At 57.4% G+C, this 16,245-nt stretch overlaps 2 protein-coding genes across 3 annotated transcripts; one reads left to right on the forward strand and one right to left on the reverse strand.

The window, feature by feature from the left end:
• Window positions 1–40: 40 nt before the first annotated feature.
• ULK3 (unc-51 like kinase 3) lies at window positions 41–7,562 on the forward strand. Of its 2 annotated transcripts, none has more exons than XM_055555411.1 (16): window positions 41–683; window positions 1,334–1,474; window positions 1,558–1,678; window positions 2,368–2,472; window positions 3,139–3,282; window positions 3,478–3,560; window positions 4,174–4,329; window positions 4,505–4,610; window positions 4,815–4,855; window positions 5,085–5,190; window positions 5,328–5,392; window positions 5,478–5,556; window positions 5,632–5,672; window positions 6,053–6,100; window positions 6,251–6,317; window positions 6,437–7,562. In XM_055555411.1, exons 1-16 carry the CDS (start codon window positions 582–584, stop codon window positions 6,451–6,453), a joined length of 1,422 nt encoding a protein of 473 aa, XP_055411386.1. In that variant the 5' UTR covers window positions 41–581; the 3' UTR covers window positions 6,454–7,562. The 2 variants fall into 2 exon arrangements, with proteins under 2 accessions (XP_055411386.1, XP_055411387.1); XM_055555412.1 differs by having other exon boundaries at window positions 5,088–5,190.
• Window positions 7,563–12,453: 4,891 nt separating this feature from the next.
• CPLX3 (complexin 3) lies at window positions 12,454–16,057 on the reverse strand. The gene is made up of 3 exons (XM_055556039.1): window positions 15,894–16,057; window positions 14,668–14,755; window positions 12,454–12,976 (listed from the first exon to the last, which is right to left on the reverse strand). Exons 1-3 carry the CDS (start codon window positions 16,055–16,057, stop codon window positions 12,752–12,754), a joined length of 477 nt encoding a protein of 158 aa, XP_055412014.1. The 3' UTR covers window positions 12,454–12,751.
• Between the last annotated feature and the right edge of the window lie 188 nt (window positions 16,058–16,245).

A 16,245-nucleotide genomic window follows, 5' to 3' on the forward strand; every position in this document is an offset into this window, starting at 1 on the left:
GAAGATGCTGTGTCTGGTCACTCTACTCCCTGGCCAGTCTGGGCAGGCTCAGTCCCTCACCCCTTACTGATACTGCTTGTCCTCTTCCATGGTACTTTCTTGTTCCGGTACTTCCACATTCACAGTTGCTGGTCTTGGAGGAGAGGGGCCTCTTTGAACACACCCTATCCACGTCTTAGATGGAGCTTCTCTCCTATCCCATTCACGTGGGCGATCTAATAAGATGCTGTCCAAAAAAAAAAAAAAGATGCTGTCCAGTCTGCATGGGATTTCCCGGGTGACCTCTGCTAACTCCCGTTAGGCCCGCGAGGACCTGCGTATCTCCAAATGGATCTTGCGGGTACTGGCGAGTCATCTGATTTCCTGTGCAGGTGAAGGCGGAGGCTCCCAGGAGCCGCACCTGGAGGGGAGGGGCGCGGGGGCGGTCGGGCGCCGCGCCCCGCCCCGCCTGCCTCGCTGCACTTCCGGCGGGCGCCGCTCGGGGCAGTGTGGAGTCCGGCGCGCGCTGCCCTCTCGGCTCCTGGCCGGAACCCCGGCTCCGGGAACCAGGAAGCGCCCGGCCGCGGGCGCGGGCTGTCGGGATGGCGGGGTCCGGCTGGGGCCCCCCGCGAGTGGACGGCTTCATTCTCACTGAGCGCCTGGGCAGTGGCACGTATGCCACGGTGTACAAGGCCTACGCCAAGGTGGGTGCGGGGCGCCTTGGGGCTTCTGTGCGAGGCAGCAATTGGGGGCTCGAGAACTTCTGAGGTACTGGCCCCGGTGCCCGCCAGACGCTAAGCAAGCCCGGGCCGGGAAACGGGGAGAGGTTGAGACGGCGTGAGCTAAGGGTGCACGGCTTGGCCTGTGCCAGGTTGACCTTCTGTGGAGGAGGTGTGCGGTGACCGCCACAGATAGGTCTTCAAAACAAATAACACCAATGTTGTGCGGAGAGACGAGTGAAGTCCTCGATGGAGCCTCGGCGTTAGTGGCTGAAGAATAGGCTCCAAACAGGGAGGATACCTGTGGGCTAGGAGGAGTCTGGGGCAGGGTTCTAGAAGGCTGGACCCACTTAGGAAGCCGAGTGGGCAGTTTAGAACAGTGAATAACATGCCTTAGCAGGGGCACTCTAGAATACAATGAAAGGGATTGTGAAGCAGAGAGGCTAGTGGGGAAGCCAGGATTCCAGAATCTGGGTGCCTTACTGGCCTGAGAGAGGGCAGCTGGGCAACCTGGATGCTGGTGTGAGTGGGTAGGCCCAGAGAGGAGGAGCAGGGCAGAGGGGACCAGAGCCTTCTGGCCATGCATGGTTCTTGGTCCTCTCAAGGCAGAGCCCTTGAATCTCCTGTCCCCACAGAAGGATACTCGGGAGGTGGTAGCCATAAAGTGTGTGGCCAAGAAGAGTCTGAACAAGGCATCCGTGGAAAACCTCCTGACAGAAATAGAGATCCTCAAGGGCATTCGACACCCCCACATTGTACAGCTGAAAGACTTCCAGGTGTGGGCTTGGGATGGGGTGACCACCGAAGGGGGCTGAGAAGGGCCACTCTCTTCAAGCCTCCTCTCTGCCTCTAACCCCAGTGGGACAGTGACAACATCTACCTCATCATGGAATTCTGCGCAGGAGGTGACCTGTCTCGCTTCATCCACACCCGCAGGATTCTGCCTGAGAAGGTGGCTAGGGTCTTCATGCAGCAGTTGGGTAAAAGCCTCTAACCCCAGCCTGACGCCCCTTCCCATGATCTCTGCTCTCCCACCCCACCCCGGCCCCAGGCTTAGAGCTGTGGCACTCTCAGCAGTTGCCTGCTGCCCCAGCTTGGATTTGTAGGGCCCACCCTTCGTTTTGCCCATCCCTGGCTTAAGGATGCTGTGAGAGAGATGGAGAGGGGCCCCATCCGTGGGGAGTACAAGCTTCCACACATGAAACATCTTCAGTAACATAAAGACCTCGTGGAGCATTCCGAAGACCCAAGTGTTTTGCCAAGGAGAAGAGCAAGGGCCTAAAGGGCTGGGACATCTAGGGAGGCTTCTAGGAGGAGGGGAGACTTGTGAAGGGGCACAAGGGAGGAAGGAGGTCACTTGAGGTGGGCGTGAGGCAAAGTCTTAGCAGTGGGGGGGAGCCTGGTGCTTGTATGTAAAGCATTTGGTAGGGACTTTGCTGGTGGTTCAGTGGTTAGATCAGACTCTGCGTTCCCAACGCAGGGGGCCCAGATTCAATCCCTGGTCAGAGAACTAGATCCCACAAGCCACAGCTGAGATGTAGCATAGGCAAAAAAAAAAAAAAAAGCATTTGGTAGACCAGTCCAGAACTGGGGTTGGGCAGGCAGGTAAGAGAGGGGATGGGAGAGAGGCTTCTCTGACCTGTCACTCTGCACGGTTCCTACTGCCTAGCCAGTGCCCTGCAGTTCTTACATGAACGGAACATCTCTCACCTGGACCTGAAGCCACAGAACATTCTGCTGAGCTCCCTGGAGAAGCCCCACCTTAAACTGGCAGGTGTGAGTCTGGAACGGAAGGTGTGGAGGTTTGGAGGGTGGTGTGCAGAGGGCTTCTTCTTCCTGGGCTCGCTCAGCAGCCCTGGTTCTCATTGAGCCCTCTGTTGAGTCATCAGACAGCGACAGGCTGGGATGTCCAGGGACGGGCCCCGTCACCAAAAGGTAGGGCCTTTCTCAGGCTACTGATGCTCGACTCCAGCGATGTGATATCCTGGGTGGGGTCAGGGTTCAAAGTGTGACCAGACTTAGTCCTTTATCCATCACTGAACTATGACTCAGTCTGGGGCAGTGTTGGAAAGTGTGGAGTGGGAAAAAGGGTAGTTGTGGCCCCTGATAAAATTTGGAGAACTGACTTGAAGCTGGAGGCCAGAGAGGTCCACTGAGCTGAGTAGGACAGTGAAGGAGAGGTCAACCCCTAGTGAGCCCTTATCCTCATTGGTGTGGGCTTCCTGGGAAAAGGTGTGCAGGGGGCTGTGCAGGATGGGTAGAATATATGCCCTCAAAGAGGTAGAAGGGTTTGTAGTGAGAGAAACGACATGAGCAAAGTAGGGAAGTGGGGTTAATCCTGGTGAGTCTAGAGGGTGGGAGGAATCCCGCCCATGAGCCCACGGGTAGTCTGTAAAGCAGGAGCAGAAACTGAGCCTGCTGCCTGGCCTCTTGCCTGCAGACTTTGGCTTTGCACAGCACATGTCCCCCCGGGATGAGAAGCACGTGCTTCGTGGCTCCCCACTCTACATGGCTCCCGAGATGGTGTGTCAGCGGCAGTACGATGCCCGTGTAGACCTCTGGTCTGTGGGGGTCATCCTATATGGTGAGAGCTCTGTCCCCTGCCCCCACGTGGAGGCCCGCACTGTAAGAGCATCCTCAGTCAGAGCATCACTGGGCCACTCCTGAAGGGTTTTAATGAAAACACTGACTCGCCTGGTCTGGGGCCCTTCTCCAGGAGTGGGCCAGGCCCAGCTTGACCCTATCCCCTCCCAGCCTGCCCTCTGCCTCCCTTCCACAGAAGCCCTCTTCGGGCAGCCCCCCTTTGCCTCCAGGTCGTTCTCAGAGCTGGAAGAGAAGATCCGGAGCAACCGGGTTATTGAGGTAGGTCTAGCAGGGCCTTCGAAACTGTGAGGCGCAGCGGGAGTCAGGGCCCTGAGGTGGCAGAGCTCACTGCCACCTGCACAGACTGGGGTGTGGGCTCCAGGCCACCACTGTGGAGCTGGGCACACTCTAGCCTGACAGTTGGCTCCATGCAGTCCCGGGAACCCAGATCAACCATAGTGGGGAGCACAAGGCCTGCCCTACAGCCTGTTTCAGGGTCCCGACTGGGAGAAGGGCTTCCCAGGTGGCTCAGTGATAATCTGCCTGCCAATGCAGGAGACACAGGAGATGCATGTTCATCCCTGTGTTGGGAAGATCCCCTGGAGAGAAAATGGCAACCCACTCCAGTATTCTTGCCTGGAGAATCCCATGGACAGAGGAGCCTAGCAGGCTACAGTCCATAGGACCACAAAGACAGGAGCCTGGGGAGGAGGCTTGGCTCTCACTGGCTGTCACACTCCGACCTGTCGCTCTTCCTCCTTGCCTCATATTCTCCATCTGTCAGATGTGTGTCTTGGGGGCCCCCCAGGGCAGGGTGGTCCTGACAGGCCCCGGGGGCTGGGGGCCAGGGTGCCAGAGCCGAGTGTGATCTGTTCCACCCCTACCCCCGCAGCTCCCCCTGCGGCCCCAACTCTCCCAGGACTGCCGAGATCTGCTGCAGCGGCTCCTGGAGCGGGACCCCAGCCGCCGCATCTCCTTCCAGGACTTCTTCTCCCACCCTTGGGTAGACCTGGAGCACATGCCCAGTGGGGAGAGCCTGGGACGAGCAGTGAGCAGCCAGTGGAGACGGGTGGGCTGAGGGCAGGTGGGGGGTTTCATCGACCCCTTTCAGTGGTTACCAGGTGACCTGCCCAGCAGGAGGCAGAGGGTGGGCTCAGGGTATGGATGACCCCCTTGCGGTGAGTGTTGGGGGTGGGCATGACTCCCAATCTGCCCTCCCACAGACCGCCCTGGTGGTGCAGGCTGTGAAGAAGGACCAGGAGGGGGACGCTGCGGCTGCCTTGTCTCTCTACTGCAAGGCCCTGGACTTCTTCGTCCCCGCCCTGCACTGTGAGTGCCAGGCGGGTGTGGCAGGGCGGAGTCAGCCACAGCCACAGTGGCTGGGTTCCAGAAGCAGCTCCCCTTCCAGAATTTTGTGGGAGACAAGACAGTGGAGAAATCTGGAACCATTGCTTTGGGGGATTCCAGAGGGGTTGATGTGAGGCAGGGGTCTCCTCGCTTCAGAGGCCTCATTTAAACTCCCATTTTCTGCAGACGAAGTGGACGCCCAGCGGAAGGAGGCAATTAAGGCAAAGGTGATCAGAGTCCCCTAAGGACATGGGGAGGGGTCCCAAGGCCTCTGGGGGTTGGCTCTGCTAGAGGAACCTCCCTCCCCGGGAAGGGGTTCAGGCTGGCCTCAGTTGGCCCCTGCAACTGATGTTGCAGTTTGGGGCAATCACTGAGGACCCAAAGGGAGAACCTGGAGCTGGGTGCTGGCGAGGGAGGCAATGGGGGACAGCCCTTCCTCAGCCCCTTGCCCTTCAGCAGGTAGGGCAGTACGTGTCCCGGGCTGAGGAGCTCAAGGCCATCGTCTCCTCCTCCAATCGGGCCCTGCTGAGGCAAGGGACCTCTGCCCGAGACCTGCTCAGAGGTAGGCCCTGACCCCCGCTGACCACCAGTTCCCCGGCCACTTCCTTCCAGCCCAAGGGGGAGGGAGGTGGAGGTAGGCATCCTGAGGTGAGAAAGCAGACGGCTCCTCTCACAGTGTGCCTTTGCCCCTCATCCCAGAGATGGCCCGGGACAAGCCGCGCCTCCTGGCTGCCCTGGAAGTGGCTTCGGCTGCCATGGCCAAGGTTTGGAGCTGCTGGGAGGGGTCTGGGCGGGGCAGGAGGAGTCCAGGTCGTCCCCCTAGACGACCTAGTGTCCATGTGGCTGCAGGAGGAAGAGGCTGGCGGGGAGCAGGACGCACTGGCCCTGTACCAGCACAGTCTGGGGGAGCTGCTGCTGCTGCTGGCAGGTAAGGCCCCAGCCCCACCTCCCCACCGGCCTCCGGCCTCCCCGCCCTCACCACACACCTTCCCTCTCTCTGCAGCGGAGCCCCCAGGCCGGAGGCGGGAGCTGCTTCACACTGAGGTGCCCACTGGGGTTGGGAGGGTCGGTGGGGATGGGGGGGGTGGGGTTCCTCTTCCCCATTTGCCCTGCTTCCATGTGTGGGGACCTCCTTGGGTTCCCTCAAGGTGCCCCAGGTCTGGGAGTCAAACCTCACAGACTTGCTAAGTTGGTGACTCCCGTGCACGTCATCAGGGCTCGGGTGCTTGGATCAGGGCAGAGGGACAAGCAGGGTCTGAGAACTGAGCAGCAGTCAGGAGGCTTCCTGGAGGAAGGGGCAGAGAAGGACTCAGGCAAGTTGCTCTGATGAGGCAGAGGATACCAGGGAGCATTAGGAGTGAGAAGGAGCTTGACTTGAAGGCCTCTTCTTACCCCATGTCCTTGGGCATGTCTTCCCTTGGCAGGTTCAGAATCTCATGGCTCGGGCTGAGTACCTGAAGGAGCAGGTCAAGGTGGGCATGTGGGGACCCACACTGGGGCGAAGCTATGTGCGTTCTGTTCCTCTCTGCCCGTGGCTGTCTGTCCCCTGCTCCCTGTGCTGTGACTCCCTCTCGTTACTGTCTGAAGGCCTCTCCTCACAGTCTGTCCTTTATGTTCTGCAGATGAAAGAGTCTCACTGGGAAGCCGAGACCCTGGACAAAGAGGGGCTGTCGGAGTCTGTTCGTAGCTGTGAGTCCTGCCCTGGGGTCTGACCCTTCACCTGAGGAGGGATGAAGACTGGGGCAGCCCTAGATTCTGCCTCTCTTGCCGGAGACCCGAGACTGACGCTCCCCACTTCCCCTCCACAGCTTGTACTCTGCAGTGACCCTGAAGGATGATCGGACAGATCACTGGGAACTGGGGATGCACCCCAGCTGGCCCCCAGAATTCTGTGGCCTTCAGCAACACTAAGGAGCAGGCTTCCTGGATGGGCAATTCTGGGACCCCCGCATACCACAGGATCCCCAGCACTCCTGGGCGACTTCTAACTCCCTAGAGAGTCTAAGAGCCCGTGGTGTGTGCCGGGAGCACAGGGCCTTGGCCTGGGGTGGGGAGAACTCTGGGAGAAGTGTGTTTCTGTCACGTGACTTTTGTTTGGTGGTTGCTGGGCGCTGAGCCTGTTGATTTCTGGTTTTGCTCTGAGATGAGGGCCAGGGCCCTCTGCAGGGCCCTCCTGCTTTTTTCACTCCCTGCCAGCAGGCAGCTGTGCCCACCCCTGTCTTTCCTGGGAGCCTCACCTCCCTCTGTGCACTGGAACAGGGCTTCCAAGACCCCTCAGGGACCATCCATCCCACCATGTGCACTCAGCCCTGCAGAGCTCAACCAGTCTTCCCGGGAGCTGACCCCGGCCTACCCTCTCGATATTTTAAGATTATCCTTCATGCATGAAAACAATATCTTGGGTAGAGATGGGGCAAATTTGAGAAACCCATGCCTTGTTCTTGCCCTGGTCTGGGGGGCACAAGGGGAGGGGTCCTCAATCCTCATCCCTCCCACCTTCATCCCTCTGAGGGATGCCTGTACTGACCGCAGAGCTGGTCCAGGCCTGGGACGGGGAGGCATGTGGGCTCCAGGGGAACCAGTGATCCAGGGACCTAACCCTGGGTCTGACACGGCTGCTCCAGCCGTGTGTGACCCCAGGCAAGCTCCTCCCCTTTCCCGGCCTGGGTTCTCCCCATCTCTCCAGTGGCACTGTTGCTCTCTCCTCAAGCCCCTGCGTGGGCTTCCAGGAGAACAAAGTGTCTTTAACCTGGAAAGAATATGTCTACCTGGAGTTATTTAGCCTTTTCTTTTCTAAACAATCAGAGAGGGTGTTAGTGATTTCTAATCCTTCTGTCCTTAAATGCCTCTTGGGGGCAAGAGTTGTCTGCCTTCCCTATAGGAGACTGGGTGTAAAGAATATAATTCATTGTTTTTCTATTAAATTATTTTCTGAATTTGTTCTTCTCTTCTTGCCCTGGGAAAAACAGCAGAGAGAGCCCCAGCTCACAGGCTGGGGCTAGAGGGGCTCCAGGAAAAGCTGGGTGGAGCGGGAGGCCGGGGGAGGTCACAGGGTGGGGGGAGTGAAAGCCACATCTGCCCCATGCCCTCAGCCCCAGGGGTTCTGGGAGAGCCAGGCTGACCTACAACCAGGCCTCCCACCGTCCAGGAGAGCAGTGGGGAGCCCCAAGCGCAGGCCTCAGAGCCCAGAGAAGGCCCTTCCTGTCTGCACCGGGAGAAGGGCCCAGTGACAGTGATTCTGCTGAACGTCTGTGCTGCACACTGCTCATCCCAGACAGGACCCGGTGTCTCCACCCCCTCTCACCCTGGGCCAGAGAGCCAGATTAGGGAAAGGGCATCCTCTAGGGTGTGTTGTGCTCATGCTCAGCTCCCAGGGCCCCCCAAGTTGGGGTAGTTTCCAGCAGCCCTCCCCCCACCCTCTGGTGGGAGGAGCATCTTGGGGGACTTAGGGAGACGGAGCTCGCCCCCTTGGGCAGCCACCAAGGCCCGAGTTCCCTTAAAGGGCTAACTTCTCCAGAAGCCTGACCGTTGGGTGGCAGTGTGGAGCAGTGACCTGGAAGGCAGGAAGCAGAGCTAAACTCCTGGCCTTGATCTGTGGCTCTGAAGCTTGGGACCCATTGAGTAGCCTGTTTCTCAGTAAAATGAGGATGAAGGTAAATGCCCCGTGGGAACCTGGGAGGATTAAATGAGCCTGGCACACAGAATTCAAAAAATGTTATTTTCAGAGGAATGCATTCAGATTATTTCTGGGAGTGGGCTGGACAGAAAACCCTCTGAGTAAAATGAGAAGGAAGGAGGAGAATGAATGGATCCAGTTGGGTGGATAAATTGAGAGAAATGGATGGGAGGGAGAGTGGGAATGAGGAAGGATGGGGTTTGTGAAAGACTAATCGAATAGAAGGATAATGGGGTAAAAGCTTGGCCCCAGAGGCCCCAGTTTCTATTTGTGATGTCTGCATTGGCGATCTGAGGACGGGTCTGATACCATTCTACATGTGATTGTGGAGGGGAGTGGGCCCCCATGGGGGCACTGGGTATAGGAAAGACCTGAAGCCGGAGGCTGGCGGAGGAGGCCCTGGGGAAGGTGTCTAAGCCACCTGCCAAGGAGGGAGACGGCCCAGCCAGAGGAGGTAGGGCTCCCCAGGACTTTCTTTAAATGACAGAGGCCTTTGGGAAATACGCTAATCTTTTTTAATAAGTTTTTTCCCCTAGGAGCGAGAGTTTCCATCTCTCACCTTTAACAGTCTGAGAGTGCCCAAGACAGGGCAGGCTACCTCTCCCTCCCAGCCTCTGGGTGCTCACCCTGCCCTGCCCTCACCTCCACTAAGTCTCCCAGACCAGCCAGCACTGGGCCCTCTGTCTCCCAAGGGGCCAGCCCTGGGAGAAGCAGATGGGCCTCGAGCAGGTTGAGGGACCCAGGCGTCTGGCCGGCCTGACCAGCTGGGGTGAGGAGGACACAGAACCTCAGCTCCTGAGGGATGCCGTCTAGAAGGGCTGCTGTCCTCAGAGGCCAGCTACCATCCAGGCCCTCCCTGAGAGGGAGGTGGCCCGACCTCGAGGCTGGGGTGTGAAAGAAGGGGGCACTTTCCCCAGTGCAACTCACACCCACCCCCGCCACACACACACAGATACTAACAGGCCACGGGCCACAGACACCTACAAAAACACTCACATACCCGTGCAGACCCCACACAGACTTGCAGTCATGATCAAACAGACACAGGCGCAGTTCTTGTTGGTTAGAGAAAAGGCAGCCCCAGCGTTGCTGCTTCCCCAGACCTAGCCCAGCCTGGCTCCCTTGCTCCGAGCCTCACTCACACGGATTCTGGGAACAGCAATTTCTGGCAGGCACCGGGTGGGAGGCGGGGCAGCAGGCTCCATGGTTCCCTCGCACTCCCCTCATGTGCGGCTCCCCACCCCCAACCCAGCCTCAGGAGTCAGCTGGGTCAGTAGGCACTGCCAGCAGCTCGGGCTCAGCAAACGGACATCCCCCAGATGTCCCGTTGCCTGCCCCTGCCGGGGCCTCCAGTGTTGGAGGAGGGACCATATGGCCACTGGGGGAAGGGAAGAGCCTCTCAACTCCAAACCCATCACCACCCTCTCCAGCTCCTCCCTGGAGATCGACTGGCCTCCAGAAAGTCACTTCTCTCTGTACCCCTCCTCCCTCTGGGAACCAGGCCTGGGCTGTCTGCAGGGGTGAAGGCAGAAGGGGGCTTGAGCCCGGCAGGGGCCAGGGGTCGCCACTTATCTCCCTGAAGTCCCCGTTTCTGGAGCCAGAGAGCCTGAGGGTGGGCATGAGAGGGAGCAGGCCAGCCAGCTCTGTTGTCTTCCTCCTAAAAGAGTGAGGGGGTTGGAGGGGCTGTCTTATCACCTGTCAGCATGTCCTGTATCCTCAGACTGCCTGCGGGGTGAGAAGGAAGAAAAGAGAGAACAGGAGGGAGGGGCCGGGAGAAGAATGATACCTTCCCTAAACTATGGTGCCCTAATGGTGGGACTTGCATCGGTCTGGAAAGTTTTGGTGGTGAGTGGCTTTGTGGCTGTCACATCACACCAGGAGGATGGACTAGTCATCAAGAAAATGATGGTCTAAGTGGGAGTAGAAGCAGGATGGGAGGACTGCGGGGCTGAGGGCTGAGCGTGCGGCAGATGCAGGGGGGACTCCAGCTCGGCCAGGTCAGCCTCACGTTGAGGGCATAGGTGTTGGGTGGGTGTGAGCCAGGAAGGAGACCGAGGGTTGGAGATACAGATGAGAGGGCCATGGGCTGACAGGGAAGTTCAGAGAGCAGGGGAAAGAAGAGCGAGGCGAGGAGGCGAGCAGAGCCTGCGCACCCCTCCGCCCACCCTCCTTGCCCATCTCTGCCTGAGCCCCAGAGCCTTCACTGCCCCCTCCACCTCGATTCCAGGGACAGGCAGACAGGTCAGGGCCCCTCAGGGTTCTCAGGCTGTGAGCAAGGAGCCAGAGTGGGGGCTCAGCCCCCTCCCACTCCCTAACCCCAGGCCCCAGCCAGCCCATTTTGTGAGGGTTCAGTGAGTGTTCACTCCCCAGCCTCCCCACGGCCCGCATCCCTGCTCTTTCGCTTTTGGTCCTGCAAACCACTGAGGGGAAAGGGTCTGTCCAGTCCCATTAGGCAGAAGGCCCCTGGAGGGCGGAGAGCTGACGTGGGCCTTGCTGCTGATGCTGCCGAGGTGGCCCATGCCCCACCCCCAACAACCTGGGGCCAGAACTTGGTCTCCTCAAGCTCCAGAAAGGTCAGGAGGGGTTTTTGTCCCATGACCCCCCTTGAGGGCAGCCCAGGCCCCTTTCCCTGGGGTGTTCAAGAGAGAAGACCCAGCATGACAGCTGAGCATCACTGCCCAGATCCGGGGCCTGCGTCCCTCCCTGCCCCCACCATCCTAACTCATCATCCTCTCTTTCTCTCCCACATCTCCCTCCCCACATTACCTACTGCACAGGTTTTATGTTTCTTGTTCTTATTTTACAAAGGAACCTAATAGAAGCTTTGCCCTTGAAACCAAACCCTGAGATGGCTCTTCTGCCTGTAAATCTTGGCTGGCTTCTCTACAGTCTGGTGGCAAACAGGGGGCACCAGGATCTGCCTGTAGCACCTTGCTCCTCGCAGGCCTCTGAGATGGCCTGCTTATGGAGCCTCCTGGTTGGTCTCCTGGATAACCCCCACCCTCGGGGCACACACATAGGTGAGCAGGATGAGATTTGGACTCTACACTTTTTTTTTAAGAACAAGTTACCATTTATTGATATGGTCCATCATGTGCCAAGGGCTTTACAAATGGCCACCCTGTGAACCAGGTGTTATTATTATTGAGTGGGGCTCTTAATATCACAGCAGGGGAGGAAACAGGCTCAGAGAGGGAAAGGGACCTGCTCAAAGTCACACAGCAGTGCCTGGGCTGGAAGGCAGTTGCCCTGCCTTCGTTTTGTTACACCTTCGATGGCCAAGATGTGGAAGGGGATCGGCACAGGTGCCAGAGACAGCTGTGGTTGAGTCTTAGCCCCTCCTGCAGGCTCAGGTAATGCCCCAGAGGCCCTGCCTTCCCTGGTGCAGCCCATCTAGATGACTGCTTGAATATCTTATAGGAGCTGGCACTCCTATGAAGCTGTGGATGAGGAGGTAGAGAATACCCCTCCAAGGGCAAGGTTAGGGGCCTGTGAAACCCGAGACTCCTGGAGGTCAGTAAGAAGTAAAATAGGCAAGTCATTTGGAATTTTTATTTTTCACTGAACTGAGAGAGGAAATCCAGCTATGGAATCCAGAGAGAGTTCTACAGGAACAGAACAGAAATTAGCTGGGCCCTGGGCCCAGAGAAGGCCTGGAGCCTCCTGGGCTACTGTTCAGTGCCAGCTTCATCCTTGGCACTAAGCCCCTCACATAGCATCACTCAGCTTCCAAGAGCCAGAGCCCACAGTGGCAGCCGCTTGAGACTATGGCTGCAGCTGCTGCTCTACCCAAGGAAGGGTGTGGGGCTGACTCTCAAGGGTCAGGGAGGCCAAGCTAGGAAGTCTTAGAAATCACCCAGTCCATTCCAGTTTTATAGACGATGATTTGAGGCCCAGAAAGGGTGGTGGGTTTTAAGGAGAGTAAATGTGGAGACGTGAACTCAGGCCTCCTGTCTGTTGTGAGTGTCTGCTTAAAGCTCCCCTGAGCATATCTGAGTGTTGGCGTCTAGAGGAGCTAGGCACCCAGGGGAGCTGGCCCGTGTTTGGGTCTGTGTGTGCTAGGATGCATCTGTGCATACCCCTCTGCACACACCAGGATCTCTGTGTCCCTCTGTGTGACCCTCTATGGGTTCTCCTGTGTGCAGGAACTTGGGGGCATGGTCAGAGAGGGTCAGGTCTATTCCTACAATCCTGGGAGGCCTTCCCAGGCTGAGTAGGGATGGTGGGTCCTGAGGGGTAGGGTGAGGAATGGGAACTTTGCTCCCAGTGGACAGGGCAAGAGCAGAAGGCAGACTGGAGCCCTGGATGAGAAGGGTCCTGGGGCTGGCCTGGGGCAGGGAGACAAAGCCAAGATGGGATATGGGTCGCTGGAAGCTGAGACATGCTCTCAGCGCTTGTGTGGGCCCAGCCCTCTGGTCACCCCCGTGGGTAACCCCAGGGGAAGTAGTCACATGATGTGGCACTTCTCAGCTGATTGCTTGAGGTCCCCCAATGTGCTCTGGGCCTTGTCCTTGAGTGAGCCGAGGTCCAAGCCAGGGAGGCTGGCCAGCTGCCCAAGGACCGAGGCCCTTTCCTCCTCCTCCTCTGTGTCCTCCTCAATCATCTTGGCCAGCTCCCGGGGCAGCTCCACATCTCCACCTGCCATCTGGATCTGGCTCTCGTCTGTCTCGTTCTGAAGGGAAGAGGGAAAGGGGTGCGATGGGGTTGCAGGTCTGTGGGGACTCAGAGTTGAGGGGCAAGGAGGAGCCTGGACTGCGTTCCAGCCCCAGGATTCTGGAACTCCAGGTTCCAGTGAACTCAGCCCCCCTTCTCCATGCCAGGATCAAGCTTTTGACGCTTGGATATGGAGACCTTGCCCTTTCACACGGCCTGACTTCACCCTGAGATACTGAAGGTGAGACACTAGTGCAGTGAGTAATGACAACATAAAAATACTTCGGAGTCAGACTGAGTCAGCTAAGTTGTGTGTTGACTGTCATTAACTACACTGAAGAATGTTACCCATCACAGTGATGGATTCCATTCATCCAACACCTATCACATGGCTGACACTGAGCTGAGTGCTTTTAATGCTCACAACAACACTGTGAGGTAGGTGTTATGTTCTCCATTTTACAAATACGGAAATTGAGGCTCAGATAACTTTAGTAATTTGCCCAAAGTCACACCACTAGGAAGTGGGGGAGCTAAATGTAAACCTATGTCCCTCATTCCAACATCTGTGTCCTCTTTGCACAGCACCTACCTACTGATGTTCATTGCACCTCCCTGTCCCTTTGGGGGCTCTTTGGCTTTCCACTTTATGTCCTACTCAGTTACAGCCAAGTCTTCTCTCTCCTAGGGGACTCAGAGTTCTCTGATGACAGAGTTGTTTCTCTTATACCCTTAGTGCAAGCATTTGAGGAATGATCCATTCCTAGCTGAGTTTGAGTCTTCCTTTGAGAGATTTTCAAAAGACTAGTGCCCTGTGGGAAATCAGAGGCAGCCAGGGGCTCAGTAAACATGTACTGAATGAGTGAATATGATGCTCACATATCTAATCCTCCAATTCAAGTGGAAGATCAAGTTCAGGTGTAGCCTGTGCTTCCTTTTCTCCTCAGAGTCTAGCTTCTGGGCAGGGGGAGTGGCCTGTGCCTCAGTTCCCTCCTTAGGCAACAGGAGCAGAACTCTTACATGGTCATCTGATGCTGCAGAGCCTAGAGGAGACATCCTCCTAGCTACTTGGGCAATCAAGGGGGTACTTTACTATCTGCAGACAGACTTCATACTTTGGAAGGAACCAGGGGTCTGGGAGCAAGTGCAGGCTCAGCACGTACAGGCTTGATCTCTTTTCCCACTCCCGTCACTCTCAGGCTGTGTATGACCATAGCCAAGTCCCTTAATCTCTCTGAGCCTCAGTTTCCTTATCTGTAGATGTGGGTAATAGCTACCTGGCAGAGTTACTGAAGGGTTAGGTAAGGGCATGACGATCAAGCACACAGAAGGTGCTGCCTTCTCTCTGTCCACCTCCCTCCCTGGGTGTTTCGAAGTGCCAAGAGATTTTACCCCTGAGGTAGAATCTACTGCCTTCCAACTCTTCATCTGCCTAGGCCTGACTCTGGGTTGGGTGAGTGGGGGTTGGAGGAGAGAAGGGGCCTGGATTGACTCCAGAAACACAAACCCATCTGGACTGGGCTACCTCTCAGCGTCAAGCCCTGGCCCTTGGCAGGCACTAATTAACCGTAAATGAATGAAGGAGTGAGAGAATCGTTAATTTAATCAAACACTCCTTGAGCGTTGCAGTGCCAGGAGTACGGCAAAGGGGTCCGGAGCCCACAGCTCAGGGTCCCGGATGAGTCTTGCAGCCCAGGGTCCTAAGCTTACCTTGGGCAGCCGGTATTTGTCTCGGAAGTGGCTCCGCAGCGTGGCCCGCTCTGCCTTCCTTTGCGTGAACTGCGCGTCCCGCTCCATCCTGTGGGGGCACCGGGGGCGGAATCACCGCCGGGGCTGAGAAAATGGGCGGGGCCTACGAGGAAGGGGCGGGAAGGGTCTCTATGTCCTAGCCGAAGTTTACTTGGCTCCCATCCCCGCCGGCCGGTATGTTGGGTGCTCTGACAAGCCAAGATCAATCTTCACTGCCTCTCCCGGCTATCACAGTGCCCTTTATTGCCTCCACACACGTCGCCCGATGCAGCTATCAGGGCACGTCTGTCTGGCTTTCCGGACCCTAACATAGGTGGCATCTGACTCGGTCTGTCTTTTCTTTTTCTGACAGGTTGTGTCAGTGTAGGGAAAAGTATTTGGGAACAGACACGGGTTCGCATCCTGGCTCAGCTACCACTTTTTGTCTTTGAGTAAATCATTTATTTTCCCGTTTTGTAAAATGAGGATAAGATTTTGCAGCTCACAAAACTGTTATCATGATTAAGTGAAATAATAGCTAACATTTAATGGTTTGCCATGTGCCAGGTGTATTGCTAAGCGGTTTATGTGCATTAAGTATTAACCCTCATAAACATATACGGCATGTTTTATCACCACCCACATTTTACAGAAGAAGAAACTGAGGCACAGAAAGGTTAAGGAACTTGCCTAGGGTCACCCAGCAAAAAAGAAGCGAAGCCAGGATCTGACCCAAGCAGCCTAGTGTGGAGCTGAGCCCCTAACTCCACTCCAGGTACATCTCTGTCCCAGCATTGTCCGCACACAAGAGTGCCCTCATCTCAGGATCTGTCTCCATGACTGATTCTCCCTCAGCTGCAACGCTTTTCTCTGAGCCTCAGGCTGAGAGGAGCTCCAGTTGGAAGACACAGACGGCTGAGACCAGATCGGATTAAGGGATTACTTGTTTCGTCAGAAATGCACGTGCCCCCACATCGTCTCAGGCCCCTGTCGCCCCTGCCCCCACTCCCTCTGGGCCCAAATGTAAAAGTGGAGCGGGGTTCTAGGTTAGAGATGGGGTGGCCCTGGGGGCAGCCTAGAGGGCCCGGCCCTTACCTAGTCTGGACAAGTTGGGGAGGGGCTCGGGGTCTGAGACTGCCCTAAGGGTGGGCCGGGGGCCTCTTGGGGGATGGGGAGGGCCATTGGAGCCAGGAAGGGATGCCACTCACTTCTCTTCCACCAGTTGCTTCTGATACTCCTCATACTCCTCTCGGCTCATGCCCTGCGCTTCGGCGGCCGACTTGTCCCCGTCCCCCTTGTCCTCGCCGCCCCCCAGGCTTCCAGTGAGGTTCTTCAGCTGGCCGCCCACCATGGTCTTCACCATGAACGCCATGGTCTTCGCTGACCCGGGCACCGGGCGCCGGTTACCACGCGGCGGGCACCCAGGCACGTCCGCTCCTACTTCAGCACTAGGTCTCAGGGACAGCTCCCGCCGCAGGCAGGCGCCCCACGCTCTGCACCGCCCACCGCCCGCCCCTGCCCGGGCCCGCCTCCATAGCCCCAAACCCCTCCTCACAGAGG

The sequence above is a fragment of the Bubalus kerabau genome, chromosome 19 (genome assembly GCF_029407905.1).
Source record: "Bubalus kerabau isolate K-KA32 ecotype Philippines breed swamp buffalo chromosome 19, PCC_UOA_SB_1v2, whole genome shotgun sequence".
Taxonomy (NCBI): domain Eukaryota; kingdom Metazoa; phylum Chordata; class Mammalia; order Artiodactyla; family Bovidae; genus Bubalus; species Bubalus kerabau.